The following is a 24,865-nucleotide window of genomic DNA, read 5'->3' as shown; positions in this document are numbered from 1 at the left end:
TCTGTGGTCTATAGTCGAGTTTATAGAGTAGTGTATAGCTTAATTTAGTCTCCATAATCTAGTCTACAATCGAGTCTATAGTCTAGTTTATTATCTAGCCTGTAGTCTTGTCTATAATCTAGTCATTAGTCTAGTCTATATTCTAAACAATAGTCTAATCATGTTTCTGTATACATTTATATTCTAGTTTAGACTTACCGTATTCTCAATACCCGACATACTATTATTACTAGTCGTCTCCTGGCTATCACGCCGATATGCCTGATCTAAATACAATGTCAAACGTATCACAACTTGCAGGACCATGGCCATAAATAAATTCTTATGGATTTTAGTGCGATTATTGCGTAATGAACGAAAATTACAAAATATAATTAAGGATATAATTAAAGCCACCAGAGACAAGATAAGGCCAACGATTTCCAAGGTACGTGTACGTCTTGCTATTTCAAGTACAAGCTAAGAAAAGAAAAAGAGAGAGAGAGGAGAGAAGAGAAACAAATATAAAAGGGCTTAATGTAGTTTTATTTTTCTTACCTCCAAATTTGAAACTTTATCCATTAAAGTTTTAACTTCCTGTTTCCAACAGGGATTATAATCAGTCCAACCAATAGGATTATAAGTATCATTCGGTTTACTACCCCAATGACCATTTATTTCACACTGACGCTGTGCAAATTCTATAATTAAAAGTTGAATGAATTTTTAGTTTCGTAGAAAAACTAACATATGGCTTACTTTTCTCATCGACACCATGAAAACCCGAAGGACAATTCATACGCGCCAAAACACCAGCCGGTGTGGGAGGCCAACATAGATATCTATCCCACACCCAGTTGCAAAATAAACCTGTAATCATTTAAAAATGATTTTTGTAGAGTTTTTATTTTTTATTTTTACAGATTTAAGAAAGAGAAAATAGAGAAAAGCATTAAAAGAAAACAAGTAGGAAAGTATAGTCGGGCATGGCCGACCATATGATACCCTACACCATGAGTATATTTTTACAATTTTTACTTTTATAAAATTTTTATTTTTTGTAAAGAAACTTTTATGTTGAATATTACCATAATTCCAAAATATTTAAGCCATTTATTGATAAAAAACTAAAATTTCTAAATGAGGCTTTATATAGGTCAAATATGGGCCGATCCTCGGTAAATTTGGGAAAAGGATATATTTCTAAATAACAGTTAGTTTTGTTGAGTTTCATTGCGATACAAATGGTTTCAAGTAAATTTTAGACGTTTAAGTCATTTTTTGAAGGGGGGTTTGTATGGGGGCTAGGGTCAAATATAGGCCGATCCTTACGAAAATCTGCAGTATCATTTATACTTATATATAACTTATTTGTGCCAATTTTTAGAGAGATAGCAGAATATTTGACGTAATTATAGCATAAAAAGTTCAAATCGGGAGGTACGGTTGTATGGGGGCTAGGTGAAATAATGGACCGATTTCAACCATTTTCAATAGGCTTCGTCCTTGTGCCAAAAAACATGCTTGGTCCAAATTTCATCAAATTATCTTGAAAATTGCGGCCTGTACCTTGCGCACAAGGTTTACATGGACAGCCAGCCAGCCGGACAGACGGACGGACATGTCTTAATCGACTCAAAAAATGATTCTGAATCGATCGGTATACTTTAAGGTGGGTATTGGACCAATATTTTTGTATGTTACAAACATCAGCACAAACGTATAATACCCTCCCCACTATAGTGGTGTAGGGTATAATTATACAAAACAAATTAAAACAACAAGTATAATTATTAGGAAAAATTATGTTAAAGGACTTAAGTATTAGATTAAATGATGTTTAGCAGAAAATAAGATTAAAATTTATTTAATGATTTAAAAGAAAAAACGTTTTATTTTGTAATCAAATATAAAAAAAGTATATTTGAGTTTCAATATGTTTAGAAAATAAATAAAAAAAGAAATTAAATTGAAAATATTACAAATGGCCAGAGATTAAATTACTTGATTAATTTCCCAGCTATACAACTAAAAAATTTTCATACAATTAAAAAAACAACAACAACAACAACCTAATATTAAGCTTTTTTTAACCAAAAACCCACTTCCCCTTTATAAACTTAAGTACACTTTACAATGCAAAAAAGACAGAGAGAAAAAGAGAGAAAAAACGGGGGTAAAAAGATTTGGGTCAATGATCAAATGTAAACAATGTAAAGGAAAACCATAAAATACAATTTTTGTATTGCTGTTGCTGCCAACAACCACCAACTGCTTTGTTAATATAATAATTGACCTGACTTTTGAAAAAGGTTCAACTTTTTTCCTTTTAAAGTAAAAAGTTTAAATTTTTTTGTTAAAATTTGGTTTACCTTTAGGCAAAACATTTAAATTAATTAAAAAAAAAACGTTACGATAAAATCTATTCCTCAACTAGTTGTAAGTTAGTGGTAAAACGTTTTCATTTTTAATTAATTACTAGAAAATTTAATAATTTTAATCAAAATTAATGTAAAATTAATTAAAAACTGATTTAAACATAAATTTACACTAAAAATTCCATTCTTTACATTGTTGACATAAGGTAAACAATAGTCAACAAAACAAATAAATGATTCATTAACACTCTAATGCAATTTTCTGATAATTTTATAAGAAATTTCAATTCTTTACATTGTTGACATTGAGGTAAACAATTGTAAAATGAAGAGAAAACGTATACAATATTACACTAATCCAATTGTTTGATAATTTTTACTTAAAATTTCAATAGTTTACATTGTTGACTTCATGTAAACAATGGGTATTTTTAACAAAAAATACAAAATTTTCTCAAAATTTTTAAAGGAAAATATAAAAAATATCAAAATTCTTCATTAATTACATTGTTGACATAATGTAAAAAAATATAAAATTCCATGTAAACATACACAGAATCATTTTAATAGCTTTTTTTTGCATACATTTACAACAAATTTCAATTGTTTACATTGTTGACATTGAGGTAAACAATTGTAAAATGAAAAGAAAATTGTTCCATTTTATTCTAATGTAATTTTAATATATTTTTACTGAAAATTTCAATTGTTTACATTATTGACACGAGGTAAACAATTGAAATTTTAGAGTAAAACAAACATTTTGTCCATTCCTACAAATTGTATGAATAACTAGACTCAAATTACAATAGTTTACATTGTTGAAATTATGTAAAGAGGTAAATTTACATGTTAGTTCAATTGTTTACATTGTTGACATTGAGGTAAACAATTGTAAAATGGAAAGAAAATTGTACCAACTTCATTCTAATGTAATTTTAATAAAATTTTACTGAAAATTTAAGTTGGTAACATTATTGACACGAGGTAAACAATTGAAATTTTAGAGTAAAGTTAACCTTTTGTCAATTTCTATAAACAATATGGTTAAATAGGACTAAGTTACAATAATTTACATTGTTGACATTATGTAAAGAGGTAAATTTACATGTTAATTCAATTGTTTACATTGTTGACGCGAGGTAAACAATTTCAATTTTAGAGTAAAATTAACTTTTTATCCATTTCTTTAAACAATTTGGTTATGTAGAACTAATTTACAGAAATTTTACATTGTTGACATTATGTAAACAATGGTAAGTATCTGGTAAAATACATATTTTAAGTCAACAATGTAAACAATTGAAATTTTTTGAGTAAAACTAACTTTTTATCCATTTCTTTAAACAATTTGGTTAACAAAGACCAATTTACAGAAATTTTACATTGTTGACATTATGTAAACAATTGTAAATTTCGGGTAAAATACATACATATTTTAAGTCAACAATGTAAACAATTGAAATTTTTTGAGTAAAACTAGCTTTTTTCATTTCCTTAAACAATTTCGTTACCTAGCACCAATTTACAGACATTTTACATTGTTGACATTATGTAAACAATTGTAAATTTCGAGTAAATTACATATTTTAAGTCAACAATGTATACAATTGAAATTTTTCAGTAAAACTAACTTTTTTATTCATTTCTTAAAACAAGTTGGTTAAGTAGGACTAATTTAAAAAAATTTTACATTGTTGACATTATGTAAACAATTGTAAATTTAGGGTAAAATACATATTTTAAGTCAACAACGTAAACTATTGAATTTTTTGGAGTAAAACTCACTTTTTTATTCATTTCTTTAACAATTTAGTTTACTTGGAACAATTTACAGAAATTTTACATTGTTGACATTATGTAAACAATTGTAAATTTCGGGTAAAATACTTATTTTAAGTAAAATTTTTAAAGCAAATTAAAAAAGGTAAATACTTTACATTGTTTAAACAATTCATGCGATTACACATGTAAACAAAGCTTAAAATAGAAATCTCTTTTTCTTTATATTGTTTACAAGGTGTAAACAAGGTGTATTTGTAAATCTACTCTCTCACTTTGAAGTTTGAATGAAGCAAAAATTTCCCATTAACAATTAATGCATTACTTAACTGTGTCATTGAGCATATAATGTAAATGACATTTTATATTTAAATCCTAATGAAATTACATATGTATGTATTTGAAATTTAAATCCCTACCTATACATACATACAAACATACATATGTACATAAGTATGACTATGTGTTTGTATATTTGTCGCTTTACATTTTTCATACATTAATTATTATCATCATGTTTGATGATGGCCTTAATTGTCAACACATGTTTGTGGTGTTTGATTGACATTAGTAGTAGTAGTATGTACCATTTATACGAACTCGCATTTAACCCCATACAAACACACCTTTTTAAATAGAAAAACGCAAACATTTCTTTATTGTTCTGCTCCGCTACACTCCTCTGCTCACAAGTGATTTTAAATATTTAATTTTTTGTTCTCTTTCTTTACGTTTTGCTTGTTCTAATTTTCTAGATATTTTCTGCTAATTGAATGTGCATCTTGGCGTATAAGTGTTATTAAATAAAAAGAAAAGAGGAAGAAAAGAAACCCCATTAAAAAGAAATGTATTTTGAAGAAAATTCATCAGCATCAAGCAACGTGTGCTAAAGTATGAAATTAAATTATTTAACAATAATTAAAGCAAATTTGTTTGAGAAAAGTTTCTCTCTCTACATTTAAGCGGGGAGACCAAATGAAGTAAGGTAAACATGAGTCAAAATTTTGGTAAAAAACTAATAATTTTTGTTTAAAATCCTTTCTTCAAACCAGAAAAATTTTAAAATAATATTAAATAAAACTTTTAAAAATAGTAGTAGAAATACTACTTTTTTAAAATTGCTAAAAATCAATAAATTTTAGCACTATATTACTAAAAATGTCAATAAGAAATGAAAAATATAAAATTTCTTTAATTTCTAGAAATTTTTAAAAAAGTAGTAGAAATACTACTTTTTTTAAAATTGCTAAAAATCAATAAATTTTAACACTATATGAATTAAATATCACTAAGAAATGAAAAAATATTATTTTTGTTTAATTTCTAGAAATTTTAAAAAAGTAGTAGAAATACTACTTTTTTTAAAACTGATAAAAAATAATAAATTTTAACACTATATAACTAAAAATGTCAATAAGAAATGAAAAATATAATTTTTGTATAATTTCTAGAAATTTAAAAAAAAAGTAGTAGAAATACTACTTTTTAAAATTGGTAAAAATGAATAAATTTTAACACTATATAACTAAAAATGTCAATAAGAAATGAAAAATATGATTTTTGTTGAATTTCTAGAAATTTAAAAAAAAAGTAGTAGAAATACTACTTTTTTAAAATTGCTAAAAACAATAAAATTCAACACTATATGAATAAAATATCAATAAGAATTGAAAAATTATGATTTTTGTTTAATTTCTAGAAATTTTAAAAAAGTAGTAAAAATACTACTTTTTTTAAAATTGCTAAAAATTAATAAATTTTAACACTATTTAACTAAAAATGTCAATAAGAAATAAAAAATATAATTTATGTTTAATTTCTAGAAATTTTCAAAAAAGTAGTAGAAATACTACTTTTTTAAAATTGCCAAAAATCAATAAATTTTAACACTATATGAATAATATATCAATAAGAAATTAAAAAGTATTATTTTTGTTGAATTTAAAAAATAGTAGTAGAAATACTATTATTTTAAAAAGTATTAAATTTATAAGATTTAATTATAAAAAATTATATTTTAGCAAATATGCTTTAAGTACCCATACTAATTAAAGGAAAATTTTCAAAAAAGTAGTAAATTATCTACTACTTTTTTACAAAAAGTAGTAAATTTGTTAAAATTGTTTTTGAAATGTGTATACTAAGCCTTAGTGATTTCAAATGTAAAAAGATTTTTGCATTTTAAGCACTTTTAAAAATAGTAGTAGAAATACAACTTTTTTAAAAAACCTAACAAAACTATAACTTTTGGTAAGAAATATAAATGTTTATCACATAAACTTTAAGAAAAAATATTTTTTATAAAAATTAAGCAAAAAAGTAGTAAATTATCTACTACTATTTTACAAAAAGTAGTAAATTTGTTAAAATTGTTTTCGAAATATGTTTACTAAGCCTCAGTGATTTAAAATGTAAAAAGATTTTTGCATTTTAAGCACTTTTAAAATTAGTAGTAGAAATACTACTTTTTTAAAAACATAACAAATCTATAACTTTTGGTAAGAAATATAAATGTTTATCACATAAACTTTAAGAAAAATTATTTTTTATAAAAATTTAGCAAAAAAAGTAGTAAATTATCTACTACTTTTTTATAAAAAAGTAGTAAATTTGATCAAATTATTATGGGAATATATTTAGTATGCCCTAATGATTTTAAATTTAAATAAATTTTCGTATTTTAAGTAATTTTAAAAATAGTAGTAGAAATACTACTTTTTTAAAACCTAAAAAAACTACATGTTTTAGTAAGAAATATAAATGTTTATCACATAAACTTTAAGAAAACGTATTTTTTATACAAATTTAGCAAAAAAAGTAGTAAATTATCTACTACTTTTTTACAAAAAGTAGTAAATTTGATCAAATTATTATGGGAATATATTTAATAGGCCCTAATGATTTTAAATTTAAATAAATTTTCGTATTTTAAGTAATTTTAAAAATAGTAGTAGAAATACTACTTTTTTTAAAACTAAAAAAAATACATGTTTTATTAAGAAATATAAACGTACATCACATAAACTTTAAGAAAAAATATTTTTTATAAAAAATTAACAAAAAACGTAGTAAATTATCTACTACTATTTTTTTTTTAAAAGTAGTAAATTTGATAAAATTTTTACTGACATATGCTCACTAGACCTAACAGATTTCTAAACTTGAAAAAATTTTTGATTTTAAGCAATTTTAAAAATAGTAGTAGAAATACTACTTTTTTTAAGAATGTTTTAAATTTGTAGCTTTTAAGTATAGTTGTTATTGTTTATCAATTAAACTTTATAAAAATTGCAAAATAACTTTAGAAAATGTGAAAATTTAATAAACTTTTGTATTTTTCAACAATTTTAAAATAGTAGTAGAAAAACTACTTTTTGTATATAAATTTTGTTGATAAGTTTGGTTTTTTTTCAGAATTTTACTCACCTTGTTGTGGTTGTGTATAGTTGGCAAATAGAGCTGAACAATTTTCGTAACTATTAATTGCTATACTAGGATATGTTATGCTTGGTGTTATTGTAGCATTTGCTGTTGTTGTTGTTGCTGCTTGTGTTATTGTTGTTTCTAAAATGCTTGATGTGGTATTAGAGGGCATTGCTGTTGTTGTGGTGGCATTTAGAAACTCATTTAAGTGGGTCATTGTTGTTACTATCACGTTGCTGTTATGTTGTTCTTGTTCTTGATTAAAATTATTACTGTTGTTTAAAGGTGTTGTTGCTGTCGTTGTTGTTATTGTTGTTGCAGCTGCTGTTATGTGGTTTAGATTACTATTGTTGTGGGTGGAATTTTGTAAAATATGAGAAGTTATTTTTGTTGCTATTCTTGACAGGGCCGTAGAGTTTGTAGCTAGAGGATTTTCATTTATGGACAATCGTGTCAAATTTACATTGGGATCATCATAGTCAACTGCCTTATTCGATTTGTTAACAAAAGCATCATTATCAGCTGCTGCAGCAGTTTTATTTTGAAAATACATATACAAAACTTTGTTAACATTGGAACGTATCGATGTTATTGTAGCTGAAAGATTATTGGCGGCTGTTGTTGCATATTCAGTTTTGCCATCATAAGCATGTTCATCATCACCATGGACTATAACATCATTTTGTTGCGTATTAACATTATTGCTGTTGTTATCTGTTGGGGCATTTCTTTTCAGGAGAAATTTCACTGTTGCCGAGGCTGTTGCTCGTAAAATTTTGTCCAGATTTAAATCATTATTGTTCATTTGTTGTTTTGTTGCTGTGGCTGTTGTTGCGATTGAATTTACGTTAATACCATTAAGGCTGTCTGTTGAAAATGCCATTGTCATGTTGTTTTTATAGTTGTTTGTAACATTTGTATAAATTAAAATGCGAGTTGGATTTTATTGTTTATTTTTGGTGGGGTTTAGGGAGTTGCGGGGTGGAGGTAAAATAAATCCACATAGATTTTCAGCATAAAAATAGGTTACGGCTAAAATGAAAATAAATCGGAAGGAATTTTAAATAAGTTGTTAAAAAAAGAAAAAAGGTAGTAAATTAAAAATTTAAATTTTATTTATTTTTAAAAATAGTAGTGGAAATATACTACTTTTTTAAAAAAGTTAAAATTGTCAACTTTTTTTTAAAAAATATTAATCTTAATTAAAGTATAATTGTAATAAGCTATAATTCTTTATAAAATTTTTGCAAAAAGTAGTAAAAATCTACTACTTTTTTACAAAAAGTAGCAATAAGTAAAAAATATTTGTTGCGATATATTTCTCTTTATTCCCTATTACCAAAAATATAAAAATTTTCAGTTTTTAAAAAAGTAGTAGTAATACTACTTTTTTTCAAAAAATTTAATTTTAGCTATTTTTCTTCAAGAAAAACAATGTTAAAGAAATTTTAGTTGTAAAAGTAATATTTTTTTATACAAAAATTTCGAAAAGTAGTAAAAATCTACTACTTTTTTACAAAAAGTAACAATAAGTGAAAAATTTCTATTGCATTATATTTCTAATTATTTCTAGTTTATGAAAACATAATTTGATTTCATTTTTGAAATAGTAGTAGAAATACTACTTTTTTCAAAGAGTAAAATTTCTGACAGTTTTCTTAAACAATAACAATGTTAATGAAATTGTAGTTGTAAAAGTAATATTTTTTTTATAAAAAAGTGCAAAAGTACTAAAAATCTACTACTATTTTACAAAAAGTGGCAATAAGTGAAAAATGTTTTTTGCAATATATTTCCTTTACTCCCACTTTTTAAAAACATAACTTTTTTTAATTTTTAAAAATAGTAGTAAAAATACTACTTTTTAAATTTAAAATTTTGCATTTTTTTAAGAATATTAATGTTAATGAAATTTCCATTGTAAAGACATTATTTTTTATACAAATTTGATAAAAAGTACTAAATAATCTACTACTTTTTTAAAAAAAAGTAGTAATAATTGAAAATTTTCTGTTGCAATCTATTTCTGATTATTCATAGTTTTAGAAAACATAATTTTTTTAATTTTTAAAAATAGTAGTAAAAATACTACTTTTTTCAAAAAGTGAAAATTTTGCACAATTTCGAAATGAAAATCAATTTTAATTAAATTTTGGTTGTACAGGCAATATTTTTACAATTTTTTTAACAAAAATTAGCAAAAATTCTACTAGTATATAAAATTTAAGTAAAAAAGAAAACAAACACAATTTAACATCATACAGGACAAAAAAAAACTACAAAAAATGGCGCTATATTAAAATCTCTGATAAGCCAAATGGAATTGTATGAATAAACTTAAAATACAACAACCACAAAAAGTGTAAAGTAGAGAAAAAAAATAAAAATCTGCATTTAATAAATCTCGCTGGGAGCAACAAGAAGACACACAAACACATAGGAAACCTAGCTTTTTAATAGTGCCTAAAGTTAGGCTATGTTCAGTTGTAAATCAAAAATAAACAAAATCAAATCACAAAATTTCTTTCATGGAAAAAACCCTTCAGCAGTAAACAGGGAAAAAAACTGCAACGAAAAAAATATATTCATGCTATAAAATTGTCTAGTGTGTTATTAGTCTGTGTGGCGGTGTTAGTATGTATGTGCATATTTATTTCTTATTTCGTTCTGTTTGCACCCTCTTAAAACACCAAAAGCTTTAGTAGTTTATTTTTATTACTTTTTTTCTGTCGACAACTGCAAAAGTACTAACAGCAACAACAATGATTCAGTCAGCTGGCATGGAAAATTAAAACTAGACTATAGGGTGGATTATAGACTTACATTTTACTATAAACTAGACTAGACTATATAGTAGACTATAATCTAGAATATAGACAGGACTATAAACTAGATTATGGTCTACTCTACAGTATAGTTTATATAGACTTCACTATAGATTAGACTATAGACCAAACTGAAGACTAGAATATAAACTAGACTATAGACTAGACTATAGACTAGACTATTGACTAGATTATAGACTAGACTATAGACTAGACTATAGACTAGATTATAGACTAGACTAAAGACTAGACTATAGACTAGACTATGGACTAGACTATTGACTAGACTATAGACTAGATTATAGACTAGACTATAGACTAGACTATAGATTATACTATAGACTAGACTATAGACTATACTATAGACTAGACTATAGACTATACTATAGACTAGACTATAGACTAGACTATAGACTACACTATTGACTAGACTATAGACTAGACTATAGACTACACTATTGACTAGACTATAGACTAGATTGTTGGCTAGACTATAGACTAGACTATAGACTAGACTATAGACTAGACTATAGACTAGACTATAGACTAGACTATAGACTAGACTATAGACTAGACTATAGACTAGACTACTGACTAGACTATAGACTAGACTAGACTATAGACTAGACTATAGATTAGACTATAGACTAGACTATAGACTACATTATTGACTAGACTATAGACTAGACTTTTGACTAGACTATAGACTAGACTTTTGACTAGACTATAGACTAGACTATAAACTAGGCTATAGACTATATTGTTGGCTAGACTGTAGACTAGACTATAGACTAGACTATAGACAAGACTAGACTATAGACTAGACTACAGACTAGACTATAGACTAGACTATAGACTAGACTATAGTCTAGACTATAGTCTAGACTATAGACTTAACTATAGACTAAACTATAGACTAGACTATAGACCAGACTATAGACTAAACTATAGACTGGACTATAGACTAAACTATAGACTAAACTATAGACTAGACTATAGACCAGACTATAGACTAGACTATAGACTAAACTATGGACTAGACTATAGACTAGACTATAGACTAGACTATAGACTAGACTAAAGACTAGACTATAGACTAGACTATAGACTAGACTATAGACTAAACTATAGACTAGACTATAGACTAGACTATAGACTAGACTATAGACTAGACTATAGACTAGACTATAGACTAGACTATAGACTAGACTATAGACTAGACTATAGACTAGACTATAGACTAGACTATAGACTAGACTATAGACTAGACTATAGACTAGACTATAGACTATAGACTAGACTATAGACTAGACTATAGACTAGACTATAGACTAGATATAGACTATAGACTATACTATAGACTATAGACTAGACTATAGACTAGACTATAGACTAGACTATAGACTAGACTATAGACTAGACTATAGACTAGACTATAGACTAGACTATAGACTAGACTATAGACTAGACTATAGACTAGACTATAGACTAGACTATAGACTAGACTATAGACTAGACTATAGACTAGACTATAGACTAGACTATAGACTAGACTATAGACTAGACTATAGACTAGACTATAGACTAGACTATAGACTAGACTATAGACTAGACTATAGACTAGACTATAGACTAGACTATAGACTAGACTATAGACTAGACTATAGACTAGACTATAGACTAGACTATAGACTAGACTATAGACTAGACTATAGACTAGACTATAGACTAGACTATAGACTAGACTATAGACTAGACTAGACTATAGACTAGACTAGACTATAGACTAGACTAGACTATAGACTAGACTATAGACTAGACTATAGACTAGACTATAGACTAGACTATAGACTAGACTATAGACTAGACTATAGACTAGACTATAGACTAGACTATAGACTAGACTATAGACTAGACTATAGACTAGACTATAGACTAGACTATAGACTAGACTATAGACTAGACTATAGACTAGACTATAGACTAGACTATAGACTAGACTATAGACTAGACTATAGACTAGACTATAGACTAGACTATAGACTAGACTATAGACTAGACTATAGACTAGACTATAGACTAGACTATAGACTAGACTATAGACTAGACTATAGACTAGACTATAGACTAGACTATAGACTAGACATAGACTAGACTATAGACTAGACTATAGACTAGACTATAGACTAGACTATAGACTAGACTATAGACTAGACTATAGACTAGACTATAGACTAGACTGTAGATTAGACTTTAGACTAGATTAAAGACTACAGTTTAGACTAGAGTTTAAGATGGACTTTAGTTTAGACTATAGGCCAGAGAATAGACTAGACTATGAACTAATCGATGGACTAGAATATAGATTAGTCTATAGACTAAACTATAGACTAGATTATAGACAAGAGATACTTGTAATATTGGGTGATATTGTTTGAAGTGAGAATGTAGTAAAAAAAAATAGTGATGTGTCCATGCCTGCTTATCAGAACGAAACAAGTAAAGCGACCTGATTTTCATATTCAATTTGATTTTGGAAGTAGTAAAAGAAAAAGGATGTTCGAAATCGAAATCGTACAACAACAACTAGACAAACGAATAAAATTTCGATTAATAAAATAAAAAAAAAATATCTTCAATGCATTTTAAAGTCCTCTTAAAGAAATGAAAATAAATGTAGCGTTTTGCAAAAAAACTAAATTATTATTTATAGAAAAACATTTAAAAAGTAGTAAGTAGTATATTTTTTAACTACTTTTTAACAAAAATTAGTAAAAATTTGGAAATTTGTTTATTTTTTTATATTAAAATTATTTAGTTGAAGACAAAAAAGCATTTTTATACATTTTTGAAAAAAGTAGTATTTTTACTACTTTTTTAAAAAAAGGTTTCAAAATTGTATTTATTGTTGAGTACTTGTCTGTGACAGTGATAATTTACTAAACAATACTTTCGCTAACACAAGTTGACTTGTGCAACATTTTACAATCTTTTTCAATTTATATTTTCCTACAATTTCCTTTCATCTTCTCTTGCCATTAATGGCACTTCCATAAAACACAATCATATGGTGCACGGGACATTGGAAACCTGTTAAATGGAAAAACTCTACTATTTATTTTTCAACTTACTTAAAGCTATTTAATACTAATGATTATTTCTTGCTAAACAAAAGGTCATGCTTCAGAGTCTACAATTAGGAGTCAAGTCATGTTTATACACACACACACTCACTCACACAGTCGCATTTTCTTTAGATTACGAGAAAATGTCATTCGATAAATAAAACGTGAATTATTATAAATAAAATGAGGGAAGGAGAAAAAACTAATTATAAAATCAGATTATTTTGCTACTAGAAACCACAAAATAATACTTTGCTAGTCTCAATACAAACATGATTATACAACAGCTGGGTTTTTTTTTATTTAAAGAATAAATAAAGATATAAATATGAGAACACAAAATTAGCTGGAAGTCATGAAAAAACAACAATAATAATTAATTAAATGTCTCCAATGACAAATTTAGGGCGACTGAAGGAGTATGAGTAAATGTGTTAATTTAAAACAATAGAAATTAATTCAAAAGGCTGAAAAAATAAACAAGAAATTGAAAACATGTTTTGATATGATATAAAAAATACTATGTAACATATATTTCTTAAAAGGTAGTTTTTCTAATACTATTATTAAAATGTCTAAAATTTTTATCATTTTTTTTCATTCTAGAAACTTGCTAATTGAACTTTATTACACAATTCAAAATTTTTTTTTAACTTTTGTTAAAAAGTAGTAAAAAATTTACTACTTAAAAAAAAAGATTAAGAAAATATTACCATTTAATAGCAAAGTTTGAGAATGGTTGTATCCCATTTAAAAATATTAAAATTCCAACTTTTTGTAAAAAGTAGTATTTCTACTACTATTTTTAAAATCACTAAAAAAGGACTGTTTGATCCCAATTTAACCCATTTAAACATAATTGACAATTTTTTTTTTCAAAAATTCTTACTTTTTGTAAAAAGTAGTAGAAAATTATAATAAATAAAAAAAATAATGTAATTTTTAACTTTTCGACTTTCAATGCTAACTTTGGGTTTTGTTCAGTCTATAGTCTAGTATTTAGTCTGGCCTGTAGTCTGGTGTACAGTGTAGTCTACAGTCGGATCTATAGTTTGGATTATTGTGTGGTCTCTGGTCTGGTATATAACCCAGTGTATAGTTTAGTCAATTGTGTGGTCTATACTTTGGTCAATAGTCTGGCCTGTAGTACCGTCCATAGTCTGGTCTATAATCAAGTCTATAGTCTGGTCTTTAGTCTTGTCTATAGTCTGGTCTATAGTCTAGTCTATAGTTTATTCTATAGTCTATTGTCTAGTCTATAATCCAGCCTATAGTCTAGTCTATAGTCTAGTCTAAAGTTAGTCTATAGTCTAGTCTATAGTCTAGTCTATAGTCTAGTCTATAGTCTAGTCTATAGTCTAGTCTATAGTCTAGTCTATAGTCTAGTCTATAGTCTAGTATATAGTCTAGTATATAGTCTAGTCTATAGTTTAGTCTATAGTCTAGTCTATAGTCTAGTCTATAGTCTAGTCTATAGTCTAGTCTATAGTCTAGTCTATAGTCTAGTCTATAGTCTAGTCTATAATCTAGTCTATATTCTAGTCTATAGCCAAGTCAATAGTATAGTCTATAGTTTAGTATATAGTCTAGTCTATAGCCTAGTCTATAGTCTAATCTATAGTCTAGTTTATTGTGTTTTTTAGTTCTGTTCTAGTTCTTTTCTAGTTCTGTTCTAGTTCTGTTCTAGTTCTGTTCTAGTTCTGTTCTAGTTCTGTTCTAGTTCTGTTCTAGTTCTGTTCTAGTTCTGTTCTAGTTCTGTTCTAGTTCTGTTCTAGTTCTGTTCCAGTTCTGTTCTAGTTCTGTTCTAGTTCTGTTCTAGTTCAGTTCTAGTTCTCTTCTAGTTCTCTTCTAGTTCTGTTCTAGTTCTGCTCTAGTTCTGTTCTGGTTCTGTTCCAGTTCAGTTCTAGTTCTGTTCAAGTTCTGTTCTAGTTCTTTTCTAGTTCTGTTCTAGTTCTGTTCTAGTTCTGTTCTAGTTCTGTTCTAGTTCTGTTCTAGTTCTGTTCTAGTTCTCTTCTAGTTCTGTTCTAGTTCTGTTATAGTTCTGTTTTAGTTCTGTTCTAATTCTGTTCTAATTCTGTTCTAGTTCTGTTCTAGTTCTGTTCTAGTTCTGTTCTAGTTCTGTTCTAGTTCTGTTCTAGTTCTGTTCTAGTTCTGTTCTAGTTCTGTTCTAGTTCTGTTCTAGTTCTGTTCTAGTTCTGTTCTAGTTCTGTTCTAGTTCTGTTCTAGTTCTGTTCTAGTTCTGTTCTAGTTCTGTTCTAGTTCTGTTCTAGTTCTGTTCTAGTTCTGTTCTAGTTCTGTTCTAGTTCTGTTCTAGTTCTGTTCTAGTTTTGTTCTACTTCTAGTTGTGTTCTAGTATTATTTTTACTAATAATTTTAAAATTAAATTTTTAAAAATTGTATTCTTAACATCTGCTGGCGTTTATTAGGAGTCTCTTTTTATTATTTTGTATTTCTTATATTTTTCTAACAATTTAATTTATTTTATTCATTTATAACCCTTCTTGCATAAAACGATCAATGTCATTGACAAATTCTGCTCAACAATTGCAATCGTTTTAAGAATTTTTTACACACAAACTATTACACAAGAAAATGCTAGAATTGTGTTGTGTATGTATGTTTAAGTGTATTTATTTGTTTCTTATTTACAATTGAAATTTCTCAATTGTTTGTTGTAATCTACAACTATTTACTTGTTGTTGATGTGTTTGTATTTCAATGCTGTTGTTACTTAAGACAGCAATAAAATACTTGTCAAATTAATCCGAAGCCAAAATAATGATGATGGCAGGATAAAAAAGGAAAATACTGAAAATATTTCAATAGAAAAATAAAATTGTTCCCTGCCAATGCATTCGATACGGTATGTTGCGGATGGATAAACAAAAAGAGGGATAAAATATATTTCATATGACACAACTTGTTCTGTTACAGTAATGACAAAATTTATAGTACAATAAATGTATAACATATCAAAACATTTTTATTGGTTATTTCCCTAAACATCACTGTTTATTTGTCTTGTATAATAACATTGCTTGTCTTTACAAAAGCTATCAGTATAATCCAAAGCAAACATAACAAGTTTGTTGTTTGTTCTTTTTTTACACAGCAACAACAAGATTTAAAACTGTCATAATGATTCATAATCAAATGCAAATAAACATTGTCTTTATCTACGACTTAATGGACTGTGAGATTGAAAAGTCTGTACAAATGGTAAAGAATGATTTTGACAAATATGTACTGAAACACCTGTAAAAATTAAAAACTAAAGAGTTTTTATAGAGGTGAAAGAGAAAGATACGAATTTGATAGACTATTGCCATACAAATACTCAAGTTAAAATACCTTTTCCTTAAATAGAGTGCATGTCAGTGTATGTCAAAGGAAACTACAACATTCTTAAGAAATTGTAAATACCATACATACACATGTATCAATTTACAGTTAAATAAAAACACGCTTTCAAAGTACATACACGCCATATAATCTTGCTGTCATACTCTTGCACACCTACACACACCTCAAATTTTACAAAGACATTTTCATAACATTTTCTTGCGTAATTGGAAAGGAAATTATTTCTTAGGTAATCATATTCTCGAAAAAGAGTACATATAAATATATCTTGGAAAGAGATCTTTCCAAAAAATAAACCAGAATGGAACAGAACTAGAATAGAAATAGAACAGAACTAAAACAGAACTAGAACAGAACTAGAACAGAACTAGAACAGAACTAGAACAGAACTAGAACAGAACTAGAACAGAACTAGAACAGAACTAGAACAGAACTAGAATAGAAGTAGAACAGAACTAGAATAGAACTAGAACAGAACTAGAACAGAACTAGAACAAAACTAGAACAGAACTAGAACAGAACTAGAACAGAACTAGAACAGAACTAGAACAGAACTAGAACACAACTAGAACAGAACTAGAACAGAACTAGAACAGAACTAGAACAGAACTAGAACAAAACTAGAACAGAACTAGAACAGAACTAGAACAGAACTAGAACAGAACTAGAACAGAACTAGAACAGAACTAGAACAGAACTAGAATAGAACTCGAACAGAACTAGAACAGAACTAGAACAGAACTAGAACAGAACTAGAACAGAACTAGAACAGAACTAGAATAGAACTAGAACAGAACTAGAACAGAACTAGAACAGAACTAGAACAAAACTAGAACAGAACTAGAACAGAACTAGAACAGAACTAGAACAGAACTAAAACAGAACTAGAACAGAACTAGAACAGAACTCGAACAGAACTAGAACTGAACTAGAACAGAACTAGAACAGGACTAGAACAGAACTAGAACAGAACAGAACTAGAACAGAACTAGAACAGAACTAGAACAGAACTAGAACTAGAACAGAACTAGAACAGAACTAGAACAGAACTAGAATAGAATTAGAACAGAACTAGAACAGAACTAGAACAGAACTAGAACAGAACTAGAATAGAACTAGAACAGAACTAGAACAGAACTAGAATAGAACTAGAATAGAACTAGAACAGAACTAGAACAGAACTAGTACAGAACTAGAACAGAACTAGAACGGAACTAGAACGGAACTAGAACAGAACTAGAACGGAACTAGAACAGAACTAGAACAGAACTAGAACAGAACTAGAACAGAACTAGAATAGAACTAGAACAGAACTAGAACAGAACTAGAATAGAACTAGAACAGAACTAGAATAGAACTAGAACAGAACTAGAACAGAACTAGAACAGAACTAGAATAGAACTAGAATAGAACTAGAATAGAACTAGAACAGATCTAGAACAGAACTAGTACAGAACTAGAACAGAACTAGAACGGAACTAGAACAGAACTAGAACGGAACTAGAACAGAACTAGAACAGAACTAGAACAGAACTAGAACAGAACTAGAACAGAACTAGAACAGAACTAGAACAGAACTAGAACAGAACTAGAATAGAACTAGAACAGAACTAGAACAAAACTAGAACAGAACTAGAACAGAACTAGAACAGAACTAGAACAGAACTAGAACAGAACTAGAACAGAACTAGAACAGAACTAGAACAGAACTAGAACAGAACTAGAACAGATCTAGAACCGAACTAGAACAGAACTAGAACAGAACTAGAACAGAACTAGAACAGAACTAGAACAGAACTAGGACAGAACTAGAACAGAACTAGAACAGAACTAGAACAGAACTAGAACAGAACTAGAACAGAACTAGAACAGAACTAGAACAGAACTAGAACAGAACTAGAATAGAACTAGAACAGAACTAGAACAAAACTAAAAATGAATTTCTAACGTTGCATTATGTAAACAAAAATGTGGGGAAGGAATCCCTGGCTTATCATTTCCCCTTTTTTGTTTTGCTAAACATTATTTACAATATATTTTGCTTTATGTTTTGTGTAAATATTCCCCTATAATATTGATGATTAAATGGGATTATCTGTAAATAAAAATTACCTACATAGAGACTAACTAAATAAAATTATATAAAATTTTCATAAAAATGTTGCTATAGTTACAAAACCATAAAGCTAATATATAAACAATAATTCACAGTGACAAGGGATATTGTAAATTATAATTATACAATCGAATTAATATTTTAGTTTTAAAATCTAATTCTTTATGAAATTTTAAATTTAAAGTTTGTAAATATTACTGTTACTTATAGATCAATACCAAGTATTTCGTTCGGTATTAAATTTTCTAGTTCTGTTCTAGTTCTATTATAGTGCAGTTCTAGTTCTGTTTTAGTTTTGTTCTAATTCTGTTCCAGTTCTGTTCTAGTTCTGTTCTAGTTCTGTTCTAGTTCTGTTCTAGTTCTGTTCTAGTTCTGTTCTAGTTCTGTTCTAGTTCTGTTCTAGTTCTGTTCTAGTTCTGTTCTAGTTCTGCTTTAGTTCTGTTCTAGTTCTGTTCTAGTTCTGTTCTAGTTCTGTTCTAGTTCTGTTCTAGTTCTGTTCTAGTTCTGTTCTAGTTCTGTTCTAGTTCTGTTCTAGTTCTGTTCTAGTTCTGTTCTAGTTCTGTTCTAGTTCTGTTCTAGTTCTGTTCTAGTTCTGTTCTAGTTCTGTTCTAGTTCTGTTCTAGTTCTGTTCTAGTTCTGTTCTAGTTCTGTTCTAGTTCTGTTCTAGTTCTGTTCTAGTTCTGTTCTAGTTCTGTTCTAGTTCTGTTCTAGTTCTAGTTCTGTTCTAGTTCTGTTCTAGTTCTGTTCTAGTTCTGTTCTAGTTCTGTTCTAGTTCTGTTCTAGTTCTGTTCTAGTTCTGTTCTAGTTCTAGTTCTGTTCTAGTTCTGTTCTAGTTCTAGTTCTGTTCTAGTTCTGTTCTAGTTCTGTTCTAGTTCTGTTCTAGTTCTGTTCTAGTTCTGTTCTAGTTCTGTTCTAGTTCTGTTCTAGTTCTGTTCTAGTTCTGTTCTAGTTCTGTTCTAGTTCTGTTCTAGTTCTGTTCTAGTTCTGTTCTAGTTCTGTTCTAGTTCTGTTCTAGTTCTGTTCTAGTTCTGTTCTAGTTCTGTTCTAGTTCTGTTCTAGTTCTGCTTTAGTTCTGTTCTAGTACTTCTTTAGTTCTGTTCTAGTTCTGTTTAAGTTCTGTTTTAGTTCTGTTCTACTTCTGTTCTAGTCCTGTCCTAGTTCTGTTCTAGTCCTGTTCTAGTCCTGTTCTAGTCCTGTTCTAGTTCTGTTCCAGTTCTGTTCCAGTTCTGTTCTAGTTCTGTTCTAGTTCTGTTCTATTCTAGTTACAATAGTTAAGCTTTTAGTCTATATTGCAGTCCCAATTATAATATTTAAATTTATACTTTTTGTCATTATTTAATTATTTAGTTATTCATTGTCATAATTGCTACTGAAAAAGACATTTAAATTGGCCACATGCCACAATTAAATACTCAACATTGTTGTATATTTGTATGTGCCTTTATGTAGAAAGTGTATGAGTTTCTATTTGTCTGTTCTATTTTCATGTCCATGTCTATATGGATCTGTGACACTAGTGTGATTGATGTTATGTCCTTTACATTTTACATCCCATGCGTATATTTCAATACACACACTCTTAATTTAGATTGTATATGTATATTAATTGTACCCAACTATGGACAGGTGGAAAATACATATGTATGTATGTAAATATGATTCAGAGACATATTAAACATCTATTTAGGATGGTGGTCTAGTTTTATAATGTCCTTATACTGTTGATGATGATGGTATTATTATGTGGCTGAACATGAGTATGCTAGAGGTGTTTGTTGTGTGAGTTTCTATATATTGAAAATTTATAATTTTTTGTACAAAATTTTGTTCATTTTTTGTTGCTGTTTTATTTTAAAATGTGAAGCATTTTATTGCAATTATCATTGCAATTATTTTGTTATAAATCCCACGAAATACTATTACCATAGTGCTAAAAATGTTACACTGGGAAATGTTTAAAATTTTATGAAAAATTTGTTTAATCACTAAAGTGTTATTAAACAAATAGTATGTCTGGTTATATATTGTGGCCAAACCTTAATTTTTTATAAAAATATCGATTGATTTTACTTTGTTATAGATTTCTCGTACAAATTTTATGTCTACGATGTATATTACTATATAGACTATGTTTAAGTCTAGTTGGCCAAGAGCCAAACAAAAAAAAGTTCATAAAATATTCAGTAAATTGTAAGACAAAAACAAATATACCATCGAAATGTTGTTATGAAATTGTTAAATTTTAAAGAAGCAATTACTATTGTTAAGATAAAAAATTAGTAAAACTGATATGTAATAATCACTTTAACATCTTAGATTTCAGTTCAGTTTCTGTACTAGTTCTGTTTTAGTTGTGTTCTTGTTGTGGTCTAGTTGTGTTCTAGTTCTGTTTTAGTTCTGTTCTAGTTTTGTTCCAGTTTTGTTCTGGTTCTGTTCTAGTTCTGTTCTAGTTCTGTTCTAGTTCTGTTCTAGTTCAGTTCTAGTTCTGTTCGAGTTCAGTTCTAGTTCTGTTCTAGTTCTGTTTTAGTTCGGTTCTAGTTCTGTTCTAGTTCTGTTCTAGTTCTGTTCTAGTTCTGTTCTAGTTCTGTTCTAGTTCTGTTCTAGTTCTGTTCTAGTTCTGTTCTAGTTCTGTTCTAGTTCTGTTCTAGTTCTGTTCTAGTTCTGTTCTAGTTCTGTTCTAGTTCTGTTCTAGTTCTGTTCTAGTTCTGTTCTAGTTCTGTTCTAGTTCTGTTCTAGTTCTGTTCTAGTTGTGTTCTAGTTGTGTTTTAGTTCTGTTCTAGTTCTGTTTTAGTTCTATTGTAGTTCTATTTTAGTTCTGTTCTAGTTCAGTTCTTTGTAGTTTAGATCTATTGTTTTTTTTAATTTTACCCTTTTCAAGTAGTTTTTGTACAGTTGCTTAAAATTTGTCCTTCGTTTTATGTATCTCCTCTACTGAGTATCTAATTTCCCTATCCAATTAAGTAATTTCCACAATATTCTTAGCATTTTTTTAATAAACAAATAATTTATCAGTCATTCGACAAATTGCAAATAGTACAAACACCAGTAATTACCACCAACTGACTTGACAGACATTAATTGAAAAATTAATGATTATTGAATAATGATTTTGCAGCTCTTCAATGTCCTCAACTTAAAGCTATTCGAAAGGGGTAAATTGTAGCCTTTGCAATGTGCTGCAAGGAAAGATTGCAGGTACCCTCTAGCTTAATTGCAACCGTGTATAAATAACTCGTTTAATAACAAGACAATTAGCCTGATGTGCTGTGTGATCAATAGTTTTGCCAGAGAAATTCTTCGACCTAAATTGTTTAAATGAATTTATGAATAAATTGCAAACAATTAAAACTATAAATGTATAAAAGAAAAAAATATGACCTTACTGGGTGTGTGGTGTATGTTGTATCTATAATAATTGTTTAAATAACAATTAAGTTTCATTTGAAAATGACTACAAATGTCAGAAATAATTGTTATAGTTAAAAATAATTCTAGAAAAAAAAACACATAAATATATCGACAAGATAAATTATTGTTATTGAGTAAAAAGATAACTACAGTGAGTATGATTAATATTGATTAATTATAAAACAAGTATACGCAATGGAGGGCGTAACCTAATTTAAAATAATGAATGTTAATAAAATTCTTAAGAAATTTAACAAAAAATGAAATGCATTACTAAACATTTAATTTATTTCTTAAAAATCCTTAAACGGTAATAATTGTTTTTAAAACAGCCTTTTAAAGCCAAATTATTAAACACCACTTAATAATTTTTTCGGTTATTTTATGTGTGTATTTATGTAAAATATTTAATCCTGTCATAATTTAATTATTTTTCAGTAGCGCGACAAACATCTGCGTGTATTTTATTAAAAATAAATTTATGCCTAAAGATAGGCAATCATTTTTGATTTACGTTTGTATGTTAGTAGCACAAAATCAATCGCACAGATGTATGTTTACATATGTCCAGAACAAGTGTGTTATGATACACATATTTATCAAATTATAAAATGGTTTAAGGCTTTGAAGTAATAAGCCATATTAAGTCAAAATTATTTGAGGAAAATACATAATTTAAATACAATTATTTCGACTTAATGAATTCTGTAATAATCAATGTACAAATCAAAAATTTTAGTTTATATTTCAGGAATTATTCTAAAAGCTATAAATTCCAGCTTTAATTTAATGAAGTTTCCTACTAAATATTTCCTCTTTCAATATAAATGCTAATTTATATAGTTTATTTATAGGCGAACAAATGTTTGACAAATCAATGCATAATTTAAAGCGACAACTATCACATCAACTGCATAATTTAGGTTTTGGATGATATGAGCAGGAAGTATAGAAATTATAGAAACTAGAACAGGACTAGAGCAGAACTAGAAAAGAACTAGAACAAAACTAAACAGCACTAGAACAGAACTAGAAGAGAACTAGAACAGAACTAGAACAGAACTAAACAGCACTAGAACAGAACTAGAAGAGAACTAGAACAGAACTAGAACAGAACTAGAACAGAACTAGAACAGAACTAGAACAGAACTAGAACAGAACTAGAACAGAACTAGAACAGAACTAGAACAGAACTAGAACAGAACTAGAACAGAACTAGAACAGAACTAGAACAGAACTAGAACAGAACTAGAACAGAACTAGAACAGAACTAGAACAGAACTAGAACAGAACTAGAACAGAACTAGAACAGAACTAGAACAGAACTAGAACAGAACTAGAACAGAACTAGAAAAGATCTAGAACAGAACTAGAACAGAACTAGAACAAAACTAGAACAGAACTAGAACAGAACTAAAACAGAACTGGAACAGAACTAGAACAGACCTAAAACAGAACTAGAACTCAACCAGAACTAAAATAACCAGAACTAAAATTTAAAAAATTCAAATTTTAATGTAAAAACAATGTTTAAAGACTTTTTTCTATTAAATGTACAATTTTGTTGTAATCTAATTTAATCACTACAATGCCTGGCAATGATTTAAATTCATTTCCTTTTAGAAATATTTATATAAAACTTACCTTTTTTTTTGTCTTACAAATTTGAATTCCGCTCAACTTTACAGAGGATTTTCTTGTTATTTTCCTTAGGTTTTTTTTGTGTATAAAAATAACAAAATCTCTTTTTTTCCTTCCAAGATGAAATCTTTCTTGTCTTATTTGTTGCATTCACAAATTATCTGTTCTATTACATTCTTTACAGTTTCATTTTCTTGCTTTCATAATATTTGTGAATTTTTTTGTTTTTTTGTTTATCGCTAGCGGCAAATCAACAATATGTTGTTTTCATTTCAAAAACTGAAAAAAGAAGAAGAAGAAGAGAAATATATAAAAATATGAGCAATTTTATGTTTAGTTTATTTGTAAGAACAATTTATTTATTTTAACAAGAATGTAGCAGTTAGTTTTTCATTGTGAAAAATACAAGTTTTTTTAAAGTTATTTATAAAAAATAGTTTCTCAATTGGGAGTTTTTATTTTGGCACAATAAATACAAAGAACGTATAAAATTTTAGGGAAAAGGATGGTTATTTGAAAAATTCTAAGAAGAAGAAGCACTTATAATTAAAAACAATTCGAATTTATGGGTAAAATTTTTAATTTTTCGGGCAAAAGCATTAAAGTGGTATTTTTATTTTTGACTTTAGCAAAGTTTTGTCGACATGCAAATATCGTCTATAGTCTAGTCTATATTCTAGTCTATAGACTACTCTATATTCTAGTCTATAGTCAAGTCTATAGTCTAGTCTATAGTCTAGTCTATAGTCAAGTCTACAATCTAGTCTATAGTCAAGGCTATAGTATAGTCTATAGTGTAATCTATAGTCAAGTCTATAGTCCAGT

The 24,865-nt window shown here is 27.7% G+C and overlaps 1 protein-coding gene across 1 annotated transcript in view; it reads right to left on the bottom strand.

Annotated features, from left to right (window-relative positions):
- The window catches only part of LOC111677155 (beclin-1-like protein A), a 25,029-nt gene extending 714 nt beyond the window's left edge, over positions 1-24,315 (bottom strand). Inside the window, exons 1-5 of the mRNA XM_046945943.1 lie at positions 24,044-24,315; positions 7,566-8,594; positions 739-849; positions 538-680; positions 199-459 (exon numbers count right to left, since the gene is read on the bottom strand). Coding sequence (XP_046801899.1) covers positions 199-459; positions 538-680; positions 739-849; positions 7,566-8,451 — 1,401 coding nt within the window. The 5' untranslated portion in view covers positions 8,452-8,594; positions 24,044-24,315. The remainder of the gene's footprint in view (positions 1-198; positions 460-537; positions 681-738; positions 850-7,565; positions 8,595-24,043) is intronic.
- Positions 24,316-24,865: the final 550 nt, after the last annotated feature.

Source organism: Lucilia cuprina, chromosome 3 (assembly GCF_022045245.1).
Source record: "Lucilia cuprina isolate Lc7/37 chromosome 3, ASM2204524v1, whole genome shotgun sequence".
Classification (NCBI taxonomy): Eukaryota; Metazoa; Arthropoda; class Insecta; order Diptera; family Calliphoridae; genus Lucilia; species Lucilia cuprina.
Note: the sequence above shows the minus strand (reverse complement) of the source record. Positions and strands in the feature narration are given on the sequence as shown.